Source organism: Fundulus heteroclitus, chromosome 1, assembly GCF_011125445.2.
Source record: "Fundulus heteroclitus isolate FHET01 chromosome 1, MU-UCD_Fhet_4.1, whole genome shotgun sequence".
Lineage (NCBI taxonomy): Eukaryota > Metazoa > Chordata > Actinopteri > Cyprinodontiformes > Fundulidae > Fundulus > Fundulus heteroclitus.
Window position 1 is genome coordinate 18,631,426 of NC_046361.1, and position 24,218 is coordinate 18,655,643.

Genomic DNA, 24,218 nt, shown 5'->3' on the forward strand with positions numbered 1-24,218 from the left:
ACAAAGTATTAGTTGAGAGCTGTGCACATTTATGCATCCAGGCTGTTTTAAACTTTCTTTTACCCTTTTAGTAGATTTATCAATTTTGTAGATAAATACAGGATAAATGTATCATTATATGTAGAAAAATGTTTTGAACAAGGGGCTGTAAACTTCTGAGAGCCATTGTAGGTCAAACAACAAGTAAAACCCCAACCATAATATCTGTATTTACGTTTTTTTTCCCAAACATCATCCTCACAACTTGATTACAGCACATAGTTTACTAGATAACACCAAGCAATTCTATAATTACCCCTCTGCATCTCCATGTGTCTACTCTCAATATTCATCTTTTGCAAAGACAAATCAAAATCAAATCAGTTTTTTTTCTATATTTATATATCACCAATTTAGCACACGTCATGTTACAGAGTCGATAGACAAAAAACAAAACTCTGCGACGGTGCAGAAGTTATCTGCAGGTGTTTGTATTTTTCCTCCTGAAAGGGTTAACATAAACACCTGAGTGTGGGGCTAAATAGGACATATAAGGTCTTAAAAAAGCGTCTGGACCCAGGGACGCTTTGATCGTATTTGAGAAAATGTCCCCTCTGCATCATACCCCTCTGGAACAAACGAACAAGTTTTGCATTTCAGAGAAACTGTAGCTGGATCAGGATATGACGAGCCCTCTTTGTGGTTCGGATAAAAGGCTGACCGACATGTGCATACATCAGAGAGGAGACTAATCCTCTCTTTCAGCCTGGAACAAAGTCCCGAGGTACCGACATACATATTCTCTCATTGGAGTTAACCAGCTAAGCAAAAAAAAAAAAAAAAAAAAAAGAAAGCCATCAAGTTTCTGCTCTCAAGAAAAATGCAAAATGCTTTAAGAGCAACATTCCTGTCATTCAGTTTTAAACATGACGACTGACAGCATAGGAGCGTTCACCTGAGAAACTTGAGTTATACAACATCCAAATTGTTTCATAGTGCCGTGGTTTATTGGAGGGCAAATAAGCTCTCGGGAACCACGCAGGATGTTTTTTACTCTTCTAAAACAAGCCAGAAAACAGGAAAAGGAACGATAACAGGAGGGCTGTACACATGCATGAAACTGCAGAGAATATCCGCATCTCTGGCATCTGTCTGTAATCAACAGGTTCGCATTTCAACTGCGGCAAACCGCTTGCAACTAAAGCCAAAGTGATGCCCACCGACTATTTTAACCTGCAAAGCTTTTCTGGTGCTCATCCTCTAAAACTGTCTGAACTGAAACATGGAATTTGATGCTGATGTGAGCAGCTTCTCGCCTCCTCCACTCACCTGTGCTGACTGTGTACTGCAGGCTGCCCCGCTTCTTATAGGGGGAGAGGGGCTTGCTTTTGGCCCCGGAGCCGCCGGCTGCGCTCCCGGAGGGCACGTTGGAGGACATGATTCCCAGATCGTGTCCCTCGGCTCGGCTCAAATGTGAGGAAGAGGAGTGAGAGCACTGAAGGAGTCAAGCTGATCTGTGGAGGACAGAGTGATGCTGGATGAGAAGCGAAGAAGGAGGAGGACAGACAGGAGAGAGGGAGAGAGAGAGAGAGAGAGAGCGGAGATGTAGCACAGATGCTTCTAGCTTGAGGGAATCTTACTGCAGTAAGTGTGTGAGCAGGGTTTTCCCGACTCACTGGTCCAGCATCAGCATCCCTCTGCAGAGAAACAGACCCCGCCCCCTCTGCAAAGACCCCAGTGCCTGAGCTGCAACGGGGATGGGGGTGGGGGTAGGTGGGGGGTGACGAAGGGGCTTGCATTCCCCCCTGTCATGCGCACAATAAAACCCACAAACACACACACACAGAGGCACGCACAACAGCTACAAAGCACGCACACGGTGTGCTGTTGCCATGACGACCACAAATCTGTGCGTACTCCGTAGTGCAGAGTGGGGGCGAGCAAACTTGAAACAACAAATAGTGAAAGGGGTTGCATTGAATTCAACAAGTGAGTGTGAAAACAAGTGAGCTTCATATTGCAGTGATAATATCCACGCTAGCCTTACACAGCGGTAGTAAAACAGAGATTAATGCGGGTACAGCCGTACTCTGCAAGTTCAGTCTTAAAAGCTCAAAGGTCACATCACACGGGTTAAAACGGAGTTGTTTCATGCTCATAATTCACCACTGAAATTTTTTTTTTTTATTGGGGACAACAAAGTTCCTAGTAAAACTAATTCACATTTATTGATCATGTTTTTCATGAGGATGATGAAGATGAGCCTCTAAAAAATGCTTTCTATAAATGTTTCTAGCTTCTTTCTTGAAGGCTGTCGGCCCTGCAATAGACTGGCGACTTGTACCCTGCCTTTTACTTGTTGGCAATAACCCATTTTTTGACTTCAATCAGACTTCAGTCAAGGCATTTCAAGTGAAGATACTCAAATCCTTTCAAAAAAAGAAGTTAGAAAAACAAAACAACTGGACTTTTTCCCGATGTTTGAAGACGTTTCGCTTCCCATCCAGAAAGCTTTCTCAATTCAAATGTCTGGAGTAGTGTGGAGTTCCAAGCTTTATATTATTGCCCAAAAAGGCCTTGTTTTCAAACTTCGGAAAAAAGTCCACTTGTTTTTTCAGAGCCCTCCACAATTACTGGCACGTCTGGTAAAGATGTCAACAAAGCCTTCCTCGTCCAGATTGGTTTCTACCAGTTGCTTTTAAAATCATTATTGCTCTGTAAAAATGTGTTTTATTACGGACTAAATAGTCCGTAATAAAACCAATTCATATTTATTGATCATATTTGTGTTGAAGATGTCTTCAAAAATGTTGTTAATTATCAGTGTGTGAAATTAGCACATCCTCTGGGAGCATTTGTTGATTGCTTTATGCCCACTTTTGCCAAAGCTACTGATTTTTAATCTAATTTAAGATGCCAAAAACAGTTTAAACTGTTTACTCAAAATGATTTTTATTTGTTTTACTTGTGCAAAAACATTTCTTACAGTAACTGTCATCTCACATATGTTACTTTGTTATCTACTCATAAGGCACTTAATAGCCACTTTCTTACTGGGAGGCTAAGAGAAAATATCTTCAATACTGTTAATTATAGTTGCTAAAGAGAAATAAACATCTGCTGAAGTCAGCAAATCAAAGGTTTACAGAACTGGAGATTGAAAATCAGCCACGAGTTCTCTATTTGTGCATTTATACTTTTACTTTTGTTTTTTAGAAAGCAAAAGGAGCCTGAAAGTCTGATAAAAAGAAACCAAACAAGAAACCCCACTATTTTGGATTTGTCTCAAAAATCCTAATTTAATCTCAGCAGGTGGAACCAAATCACATGTAAATCCAGTCTTTCTGGTCAAATCTCACGTTGAGTCATAAATCAAGACTAATGAATCTCAAGTCAAGTCTAAGTCTTATAGTTTAAATTTCAAGTCATTAACAAGTCATCATAAGCTATCCCTGATAGACAAAAATGATCTCAAAGAGCGTTTATTTAATTAGCATCTAAAAAAATACTTTCTATAAATGTTTTGAGCTTCTTTCTTGAAGGCTGTCAGCCCTGCAATGGACTGGTGACTTGTACCCTGCCTTTTGCTTGTTGGCAGCTGGGAAAGCCTCCATAACCCATTTTTTGACTTTAATGAGAGCAGTAAGTCATTTCAAGAGAAGATACTCAAATCCATCCCTGAATCTGAAGTTTGAACACAGAAACCTCCTGGCACGTCTGATAAAGATGTCTACAAAGCCTTTCGTGATCTCACTCTGAAAATAAAATGTAGGTCCTCGCTCAGATTGGTTTATTCCTTATACTTGAACTCATTGCTGCTCTGTAGATGTGAATTAGCTTTTGCAAGTAGGAATTATCTTATGGCAATTTACTTCCCTCTTATGAACATTAACAAACAACAGCCATAGTTGCTCATATTTACCTTTTTTAAGAGACGAAGAGAAACTGGCATCTGTCAGGACGTTGTGGATTAGTAATCAAATGTTTCTAAATACCCTGATCAACTTTAAAAAAAGTTCAAACATGTGGGTCAAAAGCCTTTTGATCCACATGTGGAGAAACACAAATCTGACAAAAGTTCGATTTTTCATCAGCTTGGGGACTGAACATTAAATTTCTTCTTTATAAAACATTTAGTTTTTAGCTGCAGTTGTATAGTTTTCAGCATAAGAACTGTTGGTGGATCTCCTGCTACTTCATTAAACCATTAGTCGTTAGATCTGGTGGAGGTTTGACATTGAATTTAATCCTTGATTTCTTTTTCCTAGTAACTCTCACTGGTTTTTCTATAATCCATAATAGAAGTTTTATTTATTTTTTTAAATCTGATACTAAATAATCTTGATCTGAGAAATACACAAAATCTCCTTCTTGAAACAGAAGAGATGGAATTGCTGAATTGTAAGACATTTTTTTCCACTCATTTAATAGATAATACAACAATGTTAAAAAGACTAGCAATTTTGATGGTACTACAGCAGTTTAATTGTTTTTTAAATTGTTGACCTTTTTTAACATATGTCCAATAATTACCAGGGGGGACCCCTGCCATCAGCCTAATCTTTCACTCCCTCCTCAGATTCATTGTCAGATTCAAGTCTGGACATTTGCTGGGTTTTTCCAAAACGTCAATATTCCAGTCAGAAGTAACATAGCAGTGCCGATTTCAGCCCATTCACACAGGTTGTGGTTATTTCAGCGTGTGGTGGGCTGATGTTAGCGACAGCTGCCCAAATGGACATGTATGTGAACATTATTGTATTATCTTTAATCGTTTTCCTTACTCAGCATGCTTTTATATTCATGTCACCAAAAAAATTTTGCTATTCAAATTTTCCTTCCTAATGATTGGAGTGAGGGTTCTAGTTAGGAACTCATTGTGTGCACACCCTGCCTGAATTTTAGTTTTTTGGATCTTTTATAGAAAACAAACAAACATTTAAAGCTGGAAAAAGTATTTCTCTAAAGCAGGGGTGTCAAACTCATTTTGGTTTAGGGGCCGCATGCAGCTTAATCTAATCTCAAGAGGACCACACGAGTTAACTCATTGCAAGATTAAATAGAACTAATAAAAGTGGACTTGTTGTTGATTTTTATATTAAATGAATTTCACTTTTACACAATATATTATGAATAAATAAATTTTCTAATTTTAAAATCAATTTTCCACATCTGAAGCTCAGTGCTTCCATCTGCTGATTAAAACACGGCGCCCCTCGTGGACAATATAGGAACTGCATATTTTCAATTAAACAAAGTACATGTTTTTTTCAATAATTGTTTTATCATTCTCTTCCTTTTATCTCCTCTTTCTTTCACCTTTTCTTTTATTCTTCTTGTTCTTCCTTTCCTCTCCTACTTTCCCATTGTGGTGTCCATATCATTTGAGATATTCCCCGCATGAATCATAATAAAACTATTCACATTCATAAATCAAGCGGAGCACTATGGCAAAAGCAGTTCTGCTCCACTGGTGAAAGTCAAATCTGATGAGCTCTTTTTGGCATTAAGACAACAATTCTTATTGCCACGTTGCCAGACAGGACACTGGAAAAAAAAATAATAAAAAAAAATAAAAATTTAATAATGATAATCCATTTAGCCAGCGGGCCGGACTAAATTGTTCGGCGGGCCGGATCCGGCCCGCGGGCCGTATGTTTGACACCCCTGCTCTAAAGCTTCCTTAGCTCTACCACACCGGGACAACAGTTTACTGGAGCTACTTTCCGTACAGGTTCTGCAAAAGGACAGTCACACCAAATGACTAAGGTCACAAAGAACTGACGAGTAACAGCAGCCTCTCTGAGCAAATCTATCGCTTGTTAAAATCTTCTGTAAATCTCCTGCTGACAGGAAAATGAGAAAGATCTGACGTAAAGGACACTGGAAATAAAAGTGCTGCTCTCGTTCGGTTGTTTTGCGTTCTCTGGGCCTTGCAGCCATCCATCTGGAGGGCTGCTGCATTTCCCAGAAGGCACTGTGTGCATCCTGGACTGGTTATAAGCTAATTACAGAGAGATAAACAATCATTATCACATTATTCCTGATGAAAAACTATAAACATGTCTTGAGATTGTTTCAGGACACTTGCAACAATAGAAAAATACTACTAAGAAACTAAAAGATAAACATACAGGGGCTTGATAAGCATTTAAACTCAACAAACAGCAGCACCGACAGGAAGGTTTTGACAAAACCCTCGTGTTGTGCAGGGAGACAGTTCCCTACTGAACCAGCTCACTGCCAAGCGAAAGGTGTAATGGGGCCAAACGTGTGTCAATACACTCAGCAGGAGGGCCCGGGTGTGTGGTTGGTTACTTATTACTTATTCATAGGACTGAAACTTGATTAAAAAAAAAAAACACATTGCAACAGTGGGGAACATGCGCCCTCTAGTGGTATGAGAAACCTTTAGAACAGGGATCACCTTTAAATGAGCTACTTCATCCCTACTGTGTGATACGGAGGGCTACCTGTACTGACCTTTGAAGTACAAGAGTCAGAGCTCACCTTAACCTTATGTAATATAAACATGTTTTTAATGCATTTATTATTCTTAAATCTATGTAAATACAAGTAAAAAAGGAAGAGCAACTAAATAAAATAACATTTTAGATGCAGCTCACAAGAGCGTTGTGCTATTTTTTGAACAGGCTTGAAGACTCCACATACCCATGGGCACCATGTTGTTGACCCCTGCTTTAGAGCCCTGACACACTGAATTATGTCCTTTTGAAGTTTCACATGCACATTTTGTACGTTTCAGTATCAACATTGACAGCAGCTCTAAAACAGCAGAAAATATAATAAAACACAAGAAAAACAATAGTTGGAAAAATTTAAAAATTCCCTCAACACACACTTTCAGTGTGTACGTGTGCACCGGTCTGAGATTTCCACACCAACACAGGGTTATATTAATCTCTTTTCTCACAGGTCTACTCATGCACTGCCAAAGCGAGCTCTCTATAAATCAATCTACAGGTTTTAAGCCGGATTAAAGTCAGTGTTCTGTCTGCACCTCTGCAGGTCATTGACCATCCTGTGTGAACAGGGTCGGTATCATTCTGGGAGAGGATCAGCCTGCCCTGCTTCATCTGACCAACAGAGGGCCACAGCTTTTCTTCAAGTGTCTCAGCAGCTTTGTCCAGATATATTTCCTATAATGTCTGAGAAGATTTCCCAGTCTCTACATGCATTTATGGCCATGTCATGAAAGGAGAATTGGTTTTTGGTGGGCTCTGGGTCGCTCTGGGAGCCACCAGTCTGCAACTCAGCCCACTTTTGCATACCCAGTCAGTCTTAATTGACTCTTTCCACTCTGACCAGTGCATCTATCTGTCTGTTCAGATACCAGCTAGATGAGCTATCTCTACATTGATCATTTGAGGAAATTACCCGTTGACTGCCAGTGAAAGGCACCAGAACACCGAGCCACCTTTCAAAACTAAATGGTGAAAACTCCCTTGTCGACCATTCCTGGTTAGAATTTCCTCTTTTTTAAATTTCTTATTTGAAGCATAGCTAATTTATAAACATTTGACATTCTGAGAACACAATGATGGCCATTATCCTCTTTTTGTCTGTTTTCAAATAATAGACAGCAGTCACACATTTCAACAATGTGCAAAACATGAGTTTACAATAATAGATCTAAAAGGACAGAGCCATATTTTATTTATGAAGATGCCGTTAAAAGATTTAAATACTTTTATCTTGTCCATTAGAGACACTTTTACATATGCACATCATACAGCTAAGCTCCAAATCTTAATTTAGAAATGATTTTCATTGAACCAAGAATTTTATTTCAGGCCGGCAATGAGACAGGATGATGTGAAATGTTTATTAATTTTGAAAAACAAATATATATTTTTATTTACATTTGATCAAAAATCAATAATTGTCAAAAATTATTAATAATCTCGTAAATACAAAAAATGCCTTAATTTACATTACATGTTCTTTCAGTTGCTAGCCCACTTTTTTCATGTCTCCCCTGGTATTTATATAATTTACTTTTGGTGTTGAACTTCAAGCTTTTGAGGTTGGTAAAATTTAGATCTGTACGAAGAATAAATCATTTTGGGCTGAACTTGGTAGTTTTCAAACACAATGTAGGAAATCAGATTATTGAACAGATTTTTATTAGCATTTTACTGCCCTTATACAAAGTTTGTATTCCTGAAAACCACCAGAATTCAAAACATAAATGGTGCGTTGTTGTGCAATATATCCTCCAGCATGTTGTGCATTTCTTTCTAAGTTTCATTTTTGGTCAAATTTAGAAGATATCCAAGCGTTTAGCTTCTTGATTTCCACAAAGCCTGCAGCCTTTTGGTTCCATCCCAGCAAAACGTGTTTTCTGTTCTGGTGTTAAAACTTCACGAGACTCTTCCAGCCAAACTCACGATGGTTCAGTGAATTGATACACTGTTTGTCCTTCAGATCCTAATCTTTCTTTCCTTTTCCTGTTTATTTTGTAGGTCTGTGGGTTTTATACCAAAACTAATGTAGTAATCTATATCTCAGCCCTTTCTTTCTCACCCTTTTTTCAACTTTTAATTGGCTCCTCATCCACATGGATGGCTTTTTTGGGCTTTTTTAAATTGTTTATATGCCCTCCCTAAATTTGACTCTCTGTATCCATGGTTTTCAGGTGGCTTCTGTTTGGTTTGAAGTGTGGATCATGTGCACACCATTGCATTACTTTAAACTCATATTAAAGTCTATGTTCCTCCTGTGCCTTACTTTATGAACATTAGTCTGTTGTGCTAAATAACACCATGCCTGGATCAGGCCATATTTGACCCTGCACTGGGCCAGAAAAATAACCCAAATCAGGGTTGTTTTCATCCCAGCAGTGTTTACACTATACATTTGCATACGCAAACCCCTTTCCTTCAGGGTTGGCTAGAAAACAGTGTACAGCACCGACCCGGACAACCACATCGGTAAATTAAAACATGAGCTTTGTGACCACACTGTTTCTTTTCAGGACGTCCTCTGCTCAGAGAAAGTGTATGGATGAACTGAATTAGTTCTCCCTGAGGTTTGATGGCGGACAGTAAAAGACTTCATAAAATTAGAATCTATGAGACTGTCTCAGAGACATTATTATCCCTATTATCTAATACCCAGAAACTCAGGGTATTAGCAAAATGCAACTTAAGTGGTTTCAGAGCATGCATGGTTGTTTGTTCTGTGTTGCCCTGTGATGGACCTGTCCAGGGAGTACCCCGCCTCTTGCCCAATGACCCCTGGAGATAGGAACCAGCCCCTCAGCAGCCCTGCAAAGACAAGTGATTGTAGACAATGGATGGATGGCGCATTCACAGCACAGCATTTCTTTCTGTCTGCTCTGTTCTCTCAACGCCCAGCTGCTTACCGGAGATTGCTGCTCACATTGAGGCTTGTTTCCCCTGGAGTATGTCCCAGCTGACAGAGTTGTTCCTTTCTACTTTCATCACATGCTGGTCCCCATGGGAAAGACTTGTTGTGATTACCAGGGCTTCCTTGGATAGAAAACTTTTAACAACTTTACGAACAGCAGGATCTTTCCGTGTGGCATTATGAGTGAGATTTTTTTTTGGACCATAGTAATCTGACTATGTAAGCTGATAGGATAGATCAGAGTTTTGTCTGGGTAACAATATTTAGCACAGAAAGTCAAAAAACTTGTGTTTGGCCAATTAGTTCCTTTGTTGTAACACTGCTCCTTGGCAATAGTTCTCGTGCTTTTTTTGTAAGGAAAATGCTAATAGGCAAATAGTTTTTGGTGGAGCATGTTATTGTGGGACAACATCTCCCTCTGTGGAAAAGCAAGGGATGCCATTATTAGATAGATAGATAGATAGATAGATAGGTAGATAGGTAGATAGATAGATAGATAGATAGATAGATAGATAGATAGATAGATAGATAGATAGATAGATAGATAGATAGATAGATAGATAGATAGATAGATAGATAGATAGATAGATAGATAGATAGATAGATAGATAGAAGGGTCTTTGCTGGTGGGCGTGGTCTCCAGCAGCAGAGTGCACACCTGATAAGGACCTTCTCATCCACCTGCAGGAGTCATAAGGTACTGAGAGACGACTCTTCCTTGCCTCAAGCCACAACTATCTATCAGTTCTCGTCATTGAAGATTTACAAGTGCTTTCTTGTGTTGCCTTTGAGCTCATCTCCATATCTCTGTGGCTCCCAGGTAAAAGCCACTCTTTGGACTCCACGCCTTCCTGGAGCCAAGCTCAGGATTCCTCATAATAAAAACCTCCTGGAAAACAACCCATGGTCTGCAGCTCCTTTGTCTCCAGCAGTTTCCTGCCTGCCCTCTCTCAGTGATCAGTGTCTGCTTCAGCTTCAGGCCTTCAGTACCCAGGACAACTCACATAACGGGTTATATCCTTCCCTCACATCCTTCACCATCACCTCATCTCCTTAATCACTCTCTGTGTCCTGAATGATTCTTGCATGTGGGTCAAAAAAGATTTCTGAGCCCATGTCAACAAGATGTTAATACTCACCTCCACAGAGGAAGGAGTTTATGAGAGACCAGCGGCAGAATTTGGAGGTGGAGAGGATGGAAAGATCTGCCTGCAGCGCTGACTGCAACCCCATTAAACACTTGAGGGATTAGTTTAGGTGGACTGTTTGTGGCATAGTGTTACAAATGCTTATTGAGGAATTAGAAGCCGTCCCACAGCATTGTGTGACCAACCTGGTGACCGTCTTGAGGAGAAGGTCCCAGCAGGGTGTGCGTGTTTCCCATGCACAGCTGTTGCTGTTGCTTAAAATAATTAATCTGTCTTTGTTTCTTTAAACTTCAGCCAATTCAATAAATGCCAGCAAACAACACTCAGCAGTAGAATTAACAGTTTGGCACCAATAGAGAGCATTTGGTGCATTTCTTTTTATTTTTTTTATTGGGTTCACACAAACGCTTGACTCTGCTGCTTAATCCACAAATGAATTTCCGCTTCAATAGCTCCATTTAAATGAAAACAAGCTCGCTTTCCAAAATTAATTGTGAAGAAGCAATGTTGCAACAAAAATTATTTGCTAAACACAAATCTCCTTTCTTTCTGTGCAATGGAATATATTTGAGACTTTTTATCATATATGGCAGGAAGTTACAGTTGAAATAGAGGAAAAGCTACATTTAGGCAATCAGTTAACATCATACTGTACAAACTGCCATCTAGTGTGACAAATTGCTATTTTCATGCAAGAAATTAACCGTAGTTGTCAGTATAGACTTTGATGTTATAGAGTGGCAAAGGTCCCACCTCCACGTATCATTAGAGGGACTCATTTGTTTTGCCCTCAATTGGAAAGCTCTAAGACTAAAACCATCTGAGCTCATCAGTGGCTGGCAGCCTTCTGTAATGGAGCCTACAGAGGACTTTACACACATCTATTTCTACCAAACACAAAAGTACACCTCTCAGCACATCTTTTAGACTGGACTTCATTGAAGATTCCCAGATCACAGAGGTATCAGTCTAGTTTAATCATCCGCCAAACATCATGGTTTGTTTAAAGAGGCTTTTCTGTCCATCCTCACTGGGATTCCCTGGAGAATCAATGGTTCCTTGTTATTTCAGCTGAGAAACTTAACTCACAGCAGTCGTTCTGATGAATATTATTGGTAGGTTTTCACCCTGACCTGTTCATCCATATTAATGCGGGGCAAAACAAATTTTTTTCCTCTTCCTTCTTACGTCATGATGTAACATGGCTCGTTCCTGTCACTCAGATTGATCTAAGGCCCTGTGAGTAATCTCGTCAACAGATCAGAGCTGTGCACTGAGTGGGGCCTACACTGACCACGGCCTAATGGGATTGGCTGCCACCACTTGATATGTTACGGTGATTAGCCTGCTTGAAAGCGTTCAGGGAATTAGGCTGCAACCACCAGGTTGCATGCAATTAGTGCAACATTAGCAGCAGAGTGAAGTGAGTCTTTGCTGAGTATTTAAGGACACAACAGGCCAATTGTAGATTGCAAAGATGAAAGGCAGGATAACTTAAAGACTGGGTATCTAATTTTGCGTATATTCTGTGGTCAGTCTTATTTTAAGTGCATTTTTTATAAGTTCAAAGTCGTTGAACTGTTGATTGCCTCTCACCGTTTTCAGTATGTCAAACATTTTGTCATTGAGCTGCACCAGGCCATTGTTTGTCCTCTGAGCCTGTTTGACCTTGACGTCACTTAACTGGATCTAAGGCTCTCTGCCAAGATGAGACGTTCAACCGAGTTTTGTTCAGCTGGCTTCACGTACAACACGCTCACAAAGAGGGCTGTTTGTTTGGGCAGTTTACAAAGTTTACGAGAAGCTTTTCAGAAAGCCAATTTGCTCTGTCCACTGATTCTCTATCAGACTCACATCCAGACCCTGGCAGGGCCACTTCCAGTCTATTATTATTATTATTATTATTATTAGTATTATTATTATTATTATTATTATTATTATTATTATTATTATTATTATTATTATTATTATTATTATTATTATTATTATTATTATTATTATTATTATATAATGACTATTATTATATAGTGTTGTTGATATTTCAGAGAAAAAAAGAACTTTTTTAAAAGCTCATTAGCATTTCAATATTAACAGCTGGTAACCATCTGCTTCAAACCCTCAGCTTCTTTGTTACCCATGTTCAGACCTGTCCCAGGGTGGACAACACTGCACATCAGCATACATGATGGTTTCTTTTGGGTTCAGCTTCTTTCAAAACTTGGTTGTCCCCCAGGATGAAATGTCGTATACAGTGGTGGTTAAGAGAGATAAAGACCAGATGCACGAAACAAAACTTAATATATATCACAGGTAACTTGATCACTTTAGCTATAAAAAGTATCAGTCAAAAATAATTTTTGTTGTTGTTAAAATGCAGTGGGGGATTTGGCTGATTGCTTTAGATCAGTAGTAAACTTAAATCTGTTGCTCTTCGTCCTGTGGTGGATTTTATTTCTCTTTTAAAGGAAGATCACCACTGATGAAATTAACCCTGCCTTCCTCAAGGTTTGTCTTTAATTTCCTACAAGTATATTTGCTGGTAGTTCATTACGAGAACCGTTTTAATGCTGTGCGGAGAGAGAGAGTGAGAATTTTCCAAAAATGTATCACCTTAGATTTCATATGGCCTCATTTTATGCAAACACATCTTTCTCCAGGATGGTCTTAAATTATATTGTGAATTAGTAGAGCAAAACTCAATTATTTCCAATTTTAAACAGACATAAAAAAAAGCTTTGACTTGAAATGCTGCTTCTGAAAACCTCAGCATCTTTAGTTGTTTTTGCACCCGTCACATTACGGACCTGCTGCTTCGTAACCGACCCATTATTAGATGTTTATCCTGGTGTTTGGGTTACTGGGACCAAACAGACAGATTTAACAGTTTTGAAAGCTAGTCATCACTGAACCATTCTTTGTATTCTTTGTTTTTGCCTTTACTGGTCAGTCTGGCGTTGAAAACAAAGTCAGCCTTAAAATCTATTGGGTGTTAATAATAGTGATGCTGATTTGGGTACGTCAGCTGTTTAAGTGCATAATACTCACCAGTAAATAGTCATATTTTATTATAGTAGCATAATCTTACACAAACATACTTTTACACTCCAACCTGTATTGTGAGTACATTAATATTGGGGAAATAAAATCCCAAAACATGTATCTTTTTTTACAAGCAACAATTGTTGGTTTTCTGCTGTCAGAAGCTTTACAGCTTCAGAGGGTTGTTATGAGGACTAATCCTCAGTCTTCTCCTTTACCATTTCACGGGGGTGAGCCATGCAGAAATGGAGATCTTTGCCCATTTGTCTTTGCGTAATCTCTCTCGCTCTTCCATGTGTCCTGGATCCTCTCTTAATTAAAATCTCCTGACGTTCCCAGAGCCTTTAGAACAGAAACAGGCCCACATGATTGACTTTGGAAAGTGCCTTGAGATGACATGTTTCATGAATTGGAGCTATATAAATAAAATTGAATTGAATTACAGATCCTCTTTCTTACTTGAGTGTTTGCTGCAGAAAAAACTCTTTGTCTCATCTGAACAAAGCATTTAGTTTTTTTCTCTCCCTGGATAAACTTAGATGTTTTTCACAGCTCTAGTTGATTCAAATTCTTTGTTATAGCTCTGATTGTGCATATTGATAAATTTGTTGTTTTCTTTAGCCATTTCCTGACTTATGAACATCACCAAATATCTGGTGAGCTTTCTGGTCTTTCCCATTTTGAAGAGCGGTTAAGAGAAATGGTGTCATTTCGATACTTAAGGGAGAGTCATTAATTGTTTATTAAAACTTCTTGACACCCTAACCGACTTTAAAAAGTAAAATGTGAACCAAAAATTGCTTTGGTTGTATCTATTTTATGGGAAATGTTGAGGTTGCTAATAATTTTGATTTCCTAATGTTGGATTTTCTCCACTGAATAAATGCATTGAAATTAAATGATTATTTTTTAAAATTCTTTGTGAGAATATGCTGCTGCAATAAAAGATGGATTCGATTTAAAAGTCTTTTTACACATATTTGCCTGTGGTGCTAATAAATGTTAAATCTGTGTATTTTTCTTACCCAGTCAATTAGAGACTATTATTTGCAAATAGCCGTATTCAGTTTTTTTATATTATTTTGCATTCTGCACACAATGAAACTTTTAAAGTAAATTTCCAAATTTGTTTTTTGGACATACTTAAGGCAAAGTTTGCAGAAACAGTCAGTCTTTGATTGAATTAGTATCTCATATACAGTTTCTCAGTATTAGGCTTCTGACAAGCAGTAACCCAACAGGCCCAAAGACAACACCCTCTGATCTCTAGCGTTGAACCACAAAAGGCAGCTCACAGATCAGCAGCTCCGGTCCCTCTGCATAATCTGACCGGGCTTAACCTCCACATCGCCTCCTCAAAACACTTACACATATATATGTATTTTATTTAGGTACACCAAAAATGTGTGAGAGCCCGCTGGAACCGAAGCAGATTGCATAATGTGCACCAAGCATTCTGGTCATGTCATCACGGAGACCCCCGTGAACTGCACAGTGCAGCCCGACAGCTGTATTTAGCCGCTACCTCACCACCTGCGATTTAAACCTCTTAGCTGTAAGACGTTTATAAAACCTTAATGCCTCCTGCCTTGTCCATGTGACAGATCCTGAAGTCAAGAGTACATCAAGCATGAAATTCAGTTGGGATCGGAAGAGCGACGCTTGTAAGCCGGAGATAAACTCCAAACTGGGAATGTTTCTCATATAAAAACAATGAACAGACGTGTTACGTCTTTATCTCACCCGTAAAACAAAGAGTGGTCATTTTTTCTTGCATGAGTATCTTCCATATTTGTACAGTAATAATAACCATAGATCGTTTTCAATGTGCATTATGTGCGCAACAGCAAGGCACATCAGATCATTTAAAAACTGGCAAATATCAACATATATGACATGCACTGCACCTAAATTTTCTCCTTCTTTTACATTATACCACACCGCCCTCAATAGACTAAATGGATTGAATGGCCAATCAGGAAGAGGCCCCTCCTAAGTCCAGGTTTAAGAAGCAGGGAATTAAGAAGTGAATCTCTGCTGGTGAAAGCTGGTGGCTTCATTCGAGCCTCCACAACACTCCATCTAATCGAGTCACATTTCAGGAAGGCTCAGCCCCCTCCTTTCCAATCCCTTCCGCTCCAAATTCACCTTTCAGCACAAGTAGTGCTGTGATTGGATTCTCTGCAGGTGCTCACACAGATCCGTCAAAATTTCCTTCCTCGAGGACCTTGAGAGTGCGGAGGAAGACATCATGGGTGCAGGAGCCAGCGCTGAGGACAAAAAGTCCAAGGAATTGGAAAAACAGCTCCAGGAAGATGCCGATAAGGAGTCTAAAACAGTCAAACTGCTGCTGCTTGGTGAGTGGTCCTTGTTACATGATGTCATAGTTTTGTCCCCGGCTAAAGGTGATGCAAAATGCTTTGACTGATTGGTTTTGGATTCAGAAAATTCAGCTTTTAGTTTTCCCAGTCTGCAATAACTTTAGAGAAGATGCAGAGCGAACAGTCAGCTAGTGGAACTGCTTCTCCTTGTAGGTTTGAAGACTAGGGTTAAATCTAACCATAACAGGACATGTGACCAGCAAAGGTTGGAGGATGAAGGTTTCACTCTGAATCTACTTTTCAAGTTCGTGCATTTTGGTTTTGAACCATTTGCTCTTGGCTTAAACTTCTCCTCAGATGTTTATATATATATATATATATATATATATATATATATATATATATATATATATATATATATATATATATATATATATATATATATAACTGCACTAGCTGGCTGGCTGTAGAGATAAAGCCTAAGCCCACAGCCCACTCCCACATACTGGGATAACACCTCAGTGAAAGGAAGTCCACATACAGGGGAGGTAGAAATCTGTTAAGTTAATCCACTGCTATAGATGACAATCAGGGAAAAATACATATAGAATAGGTTTAGAGAGCATATCAAAATTGAGAATAAACTCTTGTAACAGGTTTAAACATTTGGCGCTGAGGCTCAACATAACTGCTGCACAGTTTGACTTTATTTCAAGCAGTGTTTCCTTACAAATTTGGTAAGTTTATAAAACAATAGCCACAGGTCTCAGTTGTTCGGTGGCTGCTGACTTTCTTGTTCCAACCCAAAGGACGCAGCTTCTTAAAAGATCACTGACTTTAGTCTAAATGAATCACAGCCCTGCAGTGATACAACAATCCGATTAGCTAACGGGTTTAGTGCAGATCCACTTGTTGAGGTCTTTCTTGACTCTCAACTCGCACATGATGTGTAAAAGAAATGCTTTAATGGCATTTTTCTCTGATTTAATTCAGTTCTCATTCTAGATGGGAAATTGTTCTATTTTTCATTTTATAGATGAGATTTCGGGATATTTTGTAAAGTTATTAAAAACAGTTTAATCATCTGAAAGAACTGTAGTTTGGTCCTTTTTTCGTGCAATTCTCAATGCAATGCGAAACTTGCAGTCACCTGTGTCACTGACAAAGACAATAACACAGGAAAATGTTCGAAGGAGTGCCCCCTGGTGGTAGAAGCTGAGTACTGCAGATAGCCCAAATCTAAACATGCTTGCAGATTATTCATATATAGAGGACCAGCTGTTTAAATGTGTCCATCTGTAAAATAAACACTAGTGGCTAGTTTTTAAATGTAGTTGTGACCCCACATGGAAACTTTAAAACGATTAAAAGCTAAAACTATAAAGAAAATAGGAGGAGAACGTATTGAAGATGCACTAAGAGTAGTTACAACCCCCTTCAAAGCTGGTGAAATGTAACAAGTTCTTAGGGTAAAAAACAAATAGGGAAGTTGGAGTATAAAAATAATTACTGCCATTATGAGTATGAGTTTCTCTAATGACGTTTTTATTGGCAAAATTAGTCTGAAAATAAGATGTTTTTAAAAGTCTTTGGGAACATTCCCATGATTGGTAAACTTTGACAAAAACACAAGTTCATTCTCAGAATCAAGGCATCACTTGAAAACCCTAAAGCAGACAGGTTTTAGGCAAACATAGACTCACGTAATGATTGCTGACTATTTTTTTTTTGAAGCACATTAAAAAAAGTCGATCACTACAGCAAGGGCAAAAAGCTGGTGCCTCCTTTGAAAAGGCTGGATGAACCCTTTAAAAGCTCAGCGGTAAGTCTGGAGCTTAATGTGGCAACAATGAGAGCGAGGCGGTCCGCTCTGACCGCTCTGTGACGCCATAAACTCCTTCAGCTCAGTAGTAGCTTTCATGGAAGTGAAGAGCCTGATCTGCTTGGAAGCTTTTCTTCAGCCAGCACATCCAATTCTGCCACTGAAATCATGTGATTAACCCACATTAGGCTTGCATGCACATCGTTCAGATGCAAAACGTGCCACTAAAGACTAGCCCTCCATGCAGTGTCATTTTGCCGTTGTACAGTCTGTTGATGAGCAGCGACTTTGATGCACTTATTATAGGGGTTGCACAGTCTTCTAGAGCGTGGGAAGAATGCCGTAGAGCCAAATTACTTTAAAAGTCTGCGACCTAATGAACAAATGAGCTGTTTTGGTGAGCTTTAATGTATATTCAGCTGATGCACCTGCGGCACCACGCCTCTCTAGAGAACTTTACAACCACTCAAACTTTACTGATCTTTGATCGGTGGCTTATAAGGAGAAATAATCATGCATGTAATAATCTACAGCATAAAACATGCCTACCAATGGCTCTTTCAATTTTGTTTGGTGCAGTCACATTGAACCAGATTTTGTAGCTCAGTGCCCAGGATTAGCAACATATTCCGTTTTTATGAGTTTGCCTTTTATATCTTTGAATGAATTTGTCACTTCGTGTCGAACAGTTTGCACAGACCTGTGCATCCAACGAACAACACCCTAAATAACATTTAATGTGTCAACAAAGGACCATTAAAGTAAGCCTGATATGATTCTGGGCAAAAAAAGACTCAACCAAACAAAGAATAATTGTTATTCCTGTGCTTCAGGGAAGAAATGTCATCATCATTTCATTTTGAATGTTGAAAGTCTGAAATCGAGGCACATTCTTTGGCTCTCAAAGACATACATTTGATTGATGACGGATAAATGCTTTAAAGATATGTCCAGACATGTCTTGTTTGTCTTCTTTTTTTAGGTGCTGGTGAGTCAGGAAAAAGCACCATTGTAAAACAAATGAAGTAAGTAATAAAATGAATGACACAACTGTTCTGTCCACTCCCCCCCATCCCCTCCCCACCATAAAATAAGATGATTAGACCAAAGACAAAACCACCCACAGGGTGGCACTGTAGGGATTGGATCATCCAAATGTATGCAGTGCAGGAGCTCTTAAATTTATTGATTTTTTTCAATTTATTCAACACATATTGTTTCATAAAGACTTTCTTTCTGCTCACACACAGGATTCTTCACCAAGGTGGTTACACAAAAGAGGAGCAAATGGAGTTCAGAGCGATCATCTTTGGCAACATCCTGCAGTCTGCTCTGGCTATCATCAGAGGCATGGAGATGCTCGGCATTGATTTTGGCGCTTCCTCTGGACAGGTGTGCGATCGTACTCAAAAACACGAACAGCAGAAAATTTCTGTGGCTCTCTAATTTCAGAGAAGATTATATAAAAAAAAAAACGTAACTGTTGTTGTGCATGTGAGCGCAGGAGGACGCGCAGAAGCTGCAGAACTTGTCAGACTCCATTGAAGAAGGAACAATGCCCCCCGAGCTGGCCGATGTCATCAAGAAGCTGTGGAAAGACTCTGGAGTGCAGGCAGCGTTCGAGAGAGCTGCTGAGTACCAACTGAACGACTCCGCTGGCTAGTGAGCACCTGTCCATGACGTCGAGAACACCTAAGAAGGCTGATCAATAACTGTGTGTAGATACAAAGAGCCTAAATGTGTAAATCTTGATTGCTCTGCTGTGTGTCCTGACATCCTCAGCTACCTCAGTGAAATGGACAGGATCTGTCTGCCCGACTACATGCCCACCGAGCAGGACGTGCTGCGATCTCGAGTCAAAACAACTGGTATCATTGAAGAACAGTTCTCCTGCAAAGAGTTGCACTTCAGGTGAGCTACAGCCCAGCCAGCGTTTAGATATTAGGCCCAGATGGAAATAAAACAGGTTGAATAGTCCACCCAAGGTGGGAATGTGCAAAGGAAGCTTATTGGCCCCAAGTTACCTGAGATGGATGGGTGTATTGCTTAAGTTGAACAAATTTTCCCAATACCCATTTGAGACCCAGGTAAGACCCATATAACTCTCCAGCTTTTGTTTTTATTATTAGTCAACACATGGATCCTATGAAGAAGCCCATGTGTAGGCCTTGGCTCAGTTTGTGTGCACCGAGCAGGCCCAGAATCCATATGGGCCCCAGATACACATGTTAGCTAAGAACTAAATGAACCTAATCTGAAATCCCAGCTTGGCCGGGTCCAAACATTTACTAAGCTTGTCCCATCTTTCTGCACCGAACAGGATGTTTGACGTGGGAGGCCAGAGGTCAGAGAGAAAGAAGTGGATCCATTGTTTCGAGGGCGTTACCTGCATCATCTTCTGCGGGGCTCTCAGTGCTTACGACATGGTGCTCGTAGAAGATGACGAAGTGGTGGGTCAGAACAGCTGCCGTGTGGTTTCAAAATGCAAAAACAGACATAAAAAAAACCTTAATGACAGTGAGTAACTATGCGTTTTCATCTCTGGTCTTTCCAGAACCGCATGCACGAGTCGCTCCATCTATTCAACAGCATCTGCAACCACAGATTCTTCGCCCTGACTTCAATCGTGCTTTTCCTCAACAAGAAGGATCTTTTTGAAGAGAAGATCAAGAAAGTCCATCTGAGCATCTGCTTCCCAGACTATGACGGTAAGTCTGTGTGACAATAAAACGGGGGAAAAGGAATATAATCTATACGAATTAGTGAGAGTTGGATTGTGTTGTAGGGAGATTTTTATGATATGATAACTTTGAGTAAAAATGCACACACACAAAAAAGTATAACGTGACTCAGTGGCTTCTCACTTCAAGCGGTTCGCCAGCTGTAGCTTTCAAGATGGTGTCACTTTAATAAGAGAGACGGGTGGCCCTCCCCTAGTTTCCACATAACCACAGTGTTACTCTATAGATAGATTCAAAACAACGGACTACTTAACCCTTTTCTAAAGTCCTAGCCCTCTGTTTTCAACAGTGTAAAGACATTTTCAACATGTATGTATGTATGTATGTATGTATGTATGTATGTATGTATGTATGTATGTATGTATGTATGTATGTATGTATGTATGTATGTATGTATGTATGTATGTGTGCACAAGTTTGCTGTTTTGCCATGTAGATTTTCCCTCAGTTTACCTTGCCTTATTGGACGCAGCATAGTTACATGTATGATTTATGAACTGGATGATTATTATGTAAAAATAAAATCCCGAATGAGATTATTTGGTATTGTTTTATGAAGCTGTTATATGTCCGCATATATGAAACCTCCTCCCTCTAGCTGGGGTTGTCTATCACTATGTGACACTGACTAGAAGCTCTGTCATATAATTTGCTTGTTTGTTCTGCTACAATATTCAGGCTCCTAAAACTTCTAAAACGGATCTCTTTGATTATTTTAAAGCTTTTTTTTTCTCACACCAAACAGCCCAGCAGTTGCATTGCCTCCCATTCAAGCCGTGCTGTGCACTTTCCCCCCACAGACAACGTTCATGAGAAAAGGAAGTGAGACTGAATTGAGTTATGCTCTCTAAACATACAGCAAGAGAAAAAACACCAGCCACACTTTTTCTGGTATCTCATCAATAGGACTGTAAACCAACGGCATGATGGGAAATTTTAAGCTTTGAAACCCTGTGATCATTTTATCAGAACATTTTAATTTAGTTTTAATCACGGTCTTTTCACATAGATAGAATTTAGCTTTATTACTGTGCAATAATACAATTATATTATTTATCTGACCACTTGGGTACACCCGAAGAGCTCTGATATTTAATTCACTGATGGTCAGTGGAACATTAAATATAAAAAACACTATTAATAATAAAACTAAAATGAGATGTTATAAGCAGAAGAATGGGAATTGCACATAGTTGATCCCAGCCCTATTGAAACTGGGAGTGAAGCCAAGATGTGACAAGCATACTCCAAACATATAAGAGGATTAAATGTTCCACAAAGTCTCCATCAAATTCTCATATTCAGACCCTCTTGAGATGTGTTTTTTTAATGTTCCAGGATATTTGATATTAAAGGAATCAATATAATAGCGGCTTTAGTCAGCTTTATTCATCTGTGGTCCATTTAGTTAATCTAGTCCAAGCTTTTACTTTAGATTTTTAGATTTTTTTTACTCTAGTCCATTTATTTTAGATTAAGGCAACTAAAGTATTTCTTTTATTTGAAATATATATTTTAAAATTGTCAAAAGAGGAGTGCACTTTTACAGCCTCTCATATTGTAAATAATCATAGATCAAATGAAATGAAAGTCAAATTCTTTTCTACAACAGTAGTGAAAAGTAACGTTGGATGATAATTATATTATCTTGTACTTCTGAAGGTTGATACCAATATTTTCACATTATTTGTTGACTAAAATCTTCATAATATCACTCATAGCTTGAGCCTTTTTTCCCCCATTCAGTTTTCTTCAAACTCTTTCCTGGAAAACAGGCTGATGTTAAAATTAACGATGATTTTTTTTTTTTTAATTTTCATCAGCAAAATAATTACTGTAAAAACTAAAATGTAATCCAACCTTTTTCATGCCTTGATTCTAGAAACGATCCCACGCTTCGTTCATATAACTGAAGATGGGGCAGCGTTAGCGTGTGTCTCTATTAACCGATAACTGTGCCACGTGTCAAAAACTTTTCTTTTAGGCCCTAACACGTATGAGGACGCCAGCAACTACATCAAGACCCAATTCGAAGAGCTGAACATGAAGAAGGGTCAGAAAGAAATCTACTCCCACCTGACCTGTGCCACAGACACGAAGAACGTCGAGATCGTGTTCAACGCCGTGACGGACATCATCATCAAAGAAAACCTTAAAGACTGCGGTCTGTTCTAAGGAGCTCCGGAGTGAATGGAGAGAGGTACGGGACGTCTTCTAAAAAAAAAAAACTGTCTTCGTATACAATAAAGGGACACGCACGAGGCAGGCTTCTGCAAATAAAATTAAGTAAACTATCTCCGACCACCAGGCCATAAAACAAGCATAGAGGAACTCAAGGAAGACCCTGTGAGACTGCCAATGATGGCAGATAATAATAAATGATGTCATCCCTCTAACTTGTAATAAACATCTGTCCTGTTTGCTTAGAACCTCCCAGCAGCCCCAACATTTACATTTAAAAATGTTTCTTAAGAAGTTTTTTTTTTAACATCTTTCACTCATGTCTCCTCATTTCAGAACTTTTTTTTTTCAACCTTAACCCCACACACATTGGCATTAAGAAAGAAGTGCACCGATGGAGCACAGGGGGGTCCTGAGACTGTTGTGTTGTTTGCCGTCGTCGTCTCCATGCCAAGTTGTGGTTGAACATCACCACCTCCCACGTTACCTTCCTGCAACTCACTGCATGTCCAGCTGGGTCGAAACAGCTACAAAGTCACCATGTAAACGTTGTGGAACTACAGGTTTCTACACAGCTAAAAAGGTTAAAGGTATGAAGATGAAATAGCTACTCCTTTGATCCTCACTGCGTTTCTGAAGCTTATAAATTGTACATTTAAATTGCTCTGAAAGCCAAGCTTTGTAAAATAATTAAAGCAACCTGGGAAAAGTATAAATATTCTGAATAGACGTTTAATTTTTTTGTTTCGTTTTTGAGTACAATAGTCTCTGTGAGCTTGATAATTAAGCTGAAAAGTTACAATTATCTCCGATATTCCCCAGCGCTTGCAGTTTGTGCAGATTACAAACCCAATGTGCATGTACCTAATCTAAATAGTGTTATAATGTACTGAAATGACTTACCATTTTAATGTGATGAATAAATTCGACAACAACAGAAATGATAGATGAACTTTGTACATAAGCATAGATAAATTATATTTTGAACGAGAAATTATCTGGAAACATACGACAGGAAAACACTAGAGGATGGATGCTTTATGATGAAAAGGGAATGAAAATCTATTGTGTTCTTTCTTATGAAATGTAGACGCATGAAATAAAGATGCATTAACTTCAAGTGTGTGTCTGTGTCTTTGCTACAGAAAAGGGTCGTCATCCATAAAACTAAGTAAATCAAATCAGAATGTCAACACGGCTGTAGCCTGTTGCTTATTGAAGACAATGTTCCAGTTATATAAATACCGTTTTCATGTATAGCGCCTTGCAAAAGTATTCCTTTGACATTTTTTCTTGTTCTGTTGCCTCATTAACTGCAGTTACAGTGGATTATTTTGCACCATTTAATTTACAAAACATGCCTACAAATATAAAGATGGATTATAGTTTTTGTGAAGCAAACAATAAATAACACAAAATAACAGAAATCATCAGCGAGCAGAACTGCTAACCCCCCTAGTCGGCCACCTTTTGCAGCAAATCCTGCTGCAAGTGGCTTGGGATCGTTCTACCAGGACTTTGGCCCATTCCTCATGCAAAACTGGCCTTCACATTTAACCACAGATTCTCAATTGGATAGAGATCTGGACTTTGA

The 24,218-nt window shown here is 39.1% G+C and overlaps 2 protein-coding genes across 3 annotated transcripts in view; one reads left to right on the forward strand and one right to left on the reverse strand.

The window, feature by feature from the left end:
* ampd2b (adenosine monophosphate deaminase 2b) overlaps window positions 1-1,717 on the reverse strand; it is a 30,575-nt gene extending 28,858 nt beyond the window's left edge. Inside the window, exons 1-2 of one of the 2 annotated variants that reach the window (XM_021320494.2) lie at window positions 1,620-1,717; window positions 1,309-1,493 (exon numbers count right to left, since the gene is read on the reverse strand). In XM_021320494.2, coding sequence (XP_021176169.1) covers window positions 1,309-1,417 — 109 coding nt within the window. In that variant the 5' untranslated portion in view covers window positions 1,418-1,493; window positions 1,620-1,717. Of the gene's footprint in view, window positions 1-1,308; window positions 1,494-1,619 lie in introns of those variants that run through there. The other variant, XM_036136967.1, reaches the window with a different exon arrangement.
* Window positions 1,718-15,590: 13,873 nt separating this feature from the next.
* On the forward strand, window positions 15,591-23,744 carry gnat2 (guanine nucleotide binding protein (G protein), alpha transducing activity polypeptide 2). The gene is made up of 9 exons (XM_021320535.2): window positions 15,591-15,916; window positions 18,685-18,727; window positions 18,953-19,094; window positions 19,207-19,364; window positions 19,485-19,613; window positions 20,023-20,152; window positions 20,257-20,410; window positions 22,428-22,643; window positions 22,961-23,744. Exons 1-8 carry the CDS (start codon window positions 15,811-15,813, stop codon window positions 22,616-22,618), a joined length of 1,053 nt encoding a protein of 350 aa, XP_021176210.2. The 5' UTR covers window positions 15,591-15,810; the 3' UTR covers window positions 22,619-22,643; window positions 22,961-23,744.
* Window positions 23,745-24,218: the final 474 nt, after the last annotated feature.

What these genes read in the sequence shown, in the direction of transcription:
- gnat2 (XM_021320535.2), top strand. Translation starts at nt 15,811, where the DNA reads ATGGGTGCAGGAGCCAGCGCTGAGGACAAAAAGTCCAAGGAATTGGAA. An exon ending in AGTCAAACTGCTGCTGCTTG is followed by an intron (nt 15,917 to 18,684) that starts GTGAGTGGTCCT and finishes TTCTTTTTTTAG; the next exon opens with GTGCTGGTGAGTCAGGAAAA. An exon ending in TTGGCGCTTCCTCTGGACAG is followed by an intron (nt 19,095 to 19,206) that starts GTGTGCGATCGT and finishes ATGTGAGCGCAG; the next exon opens with GAGGACGCGCAGAAGCTGCA.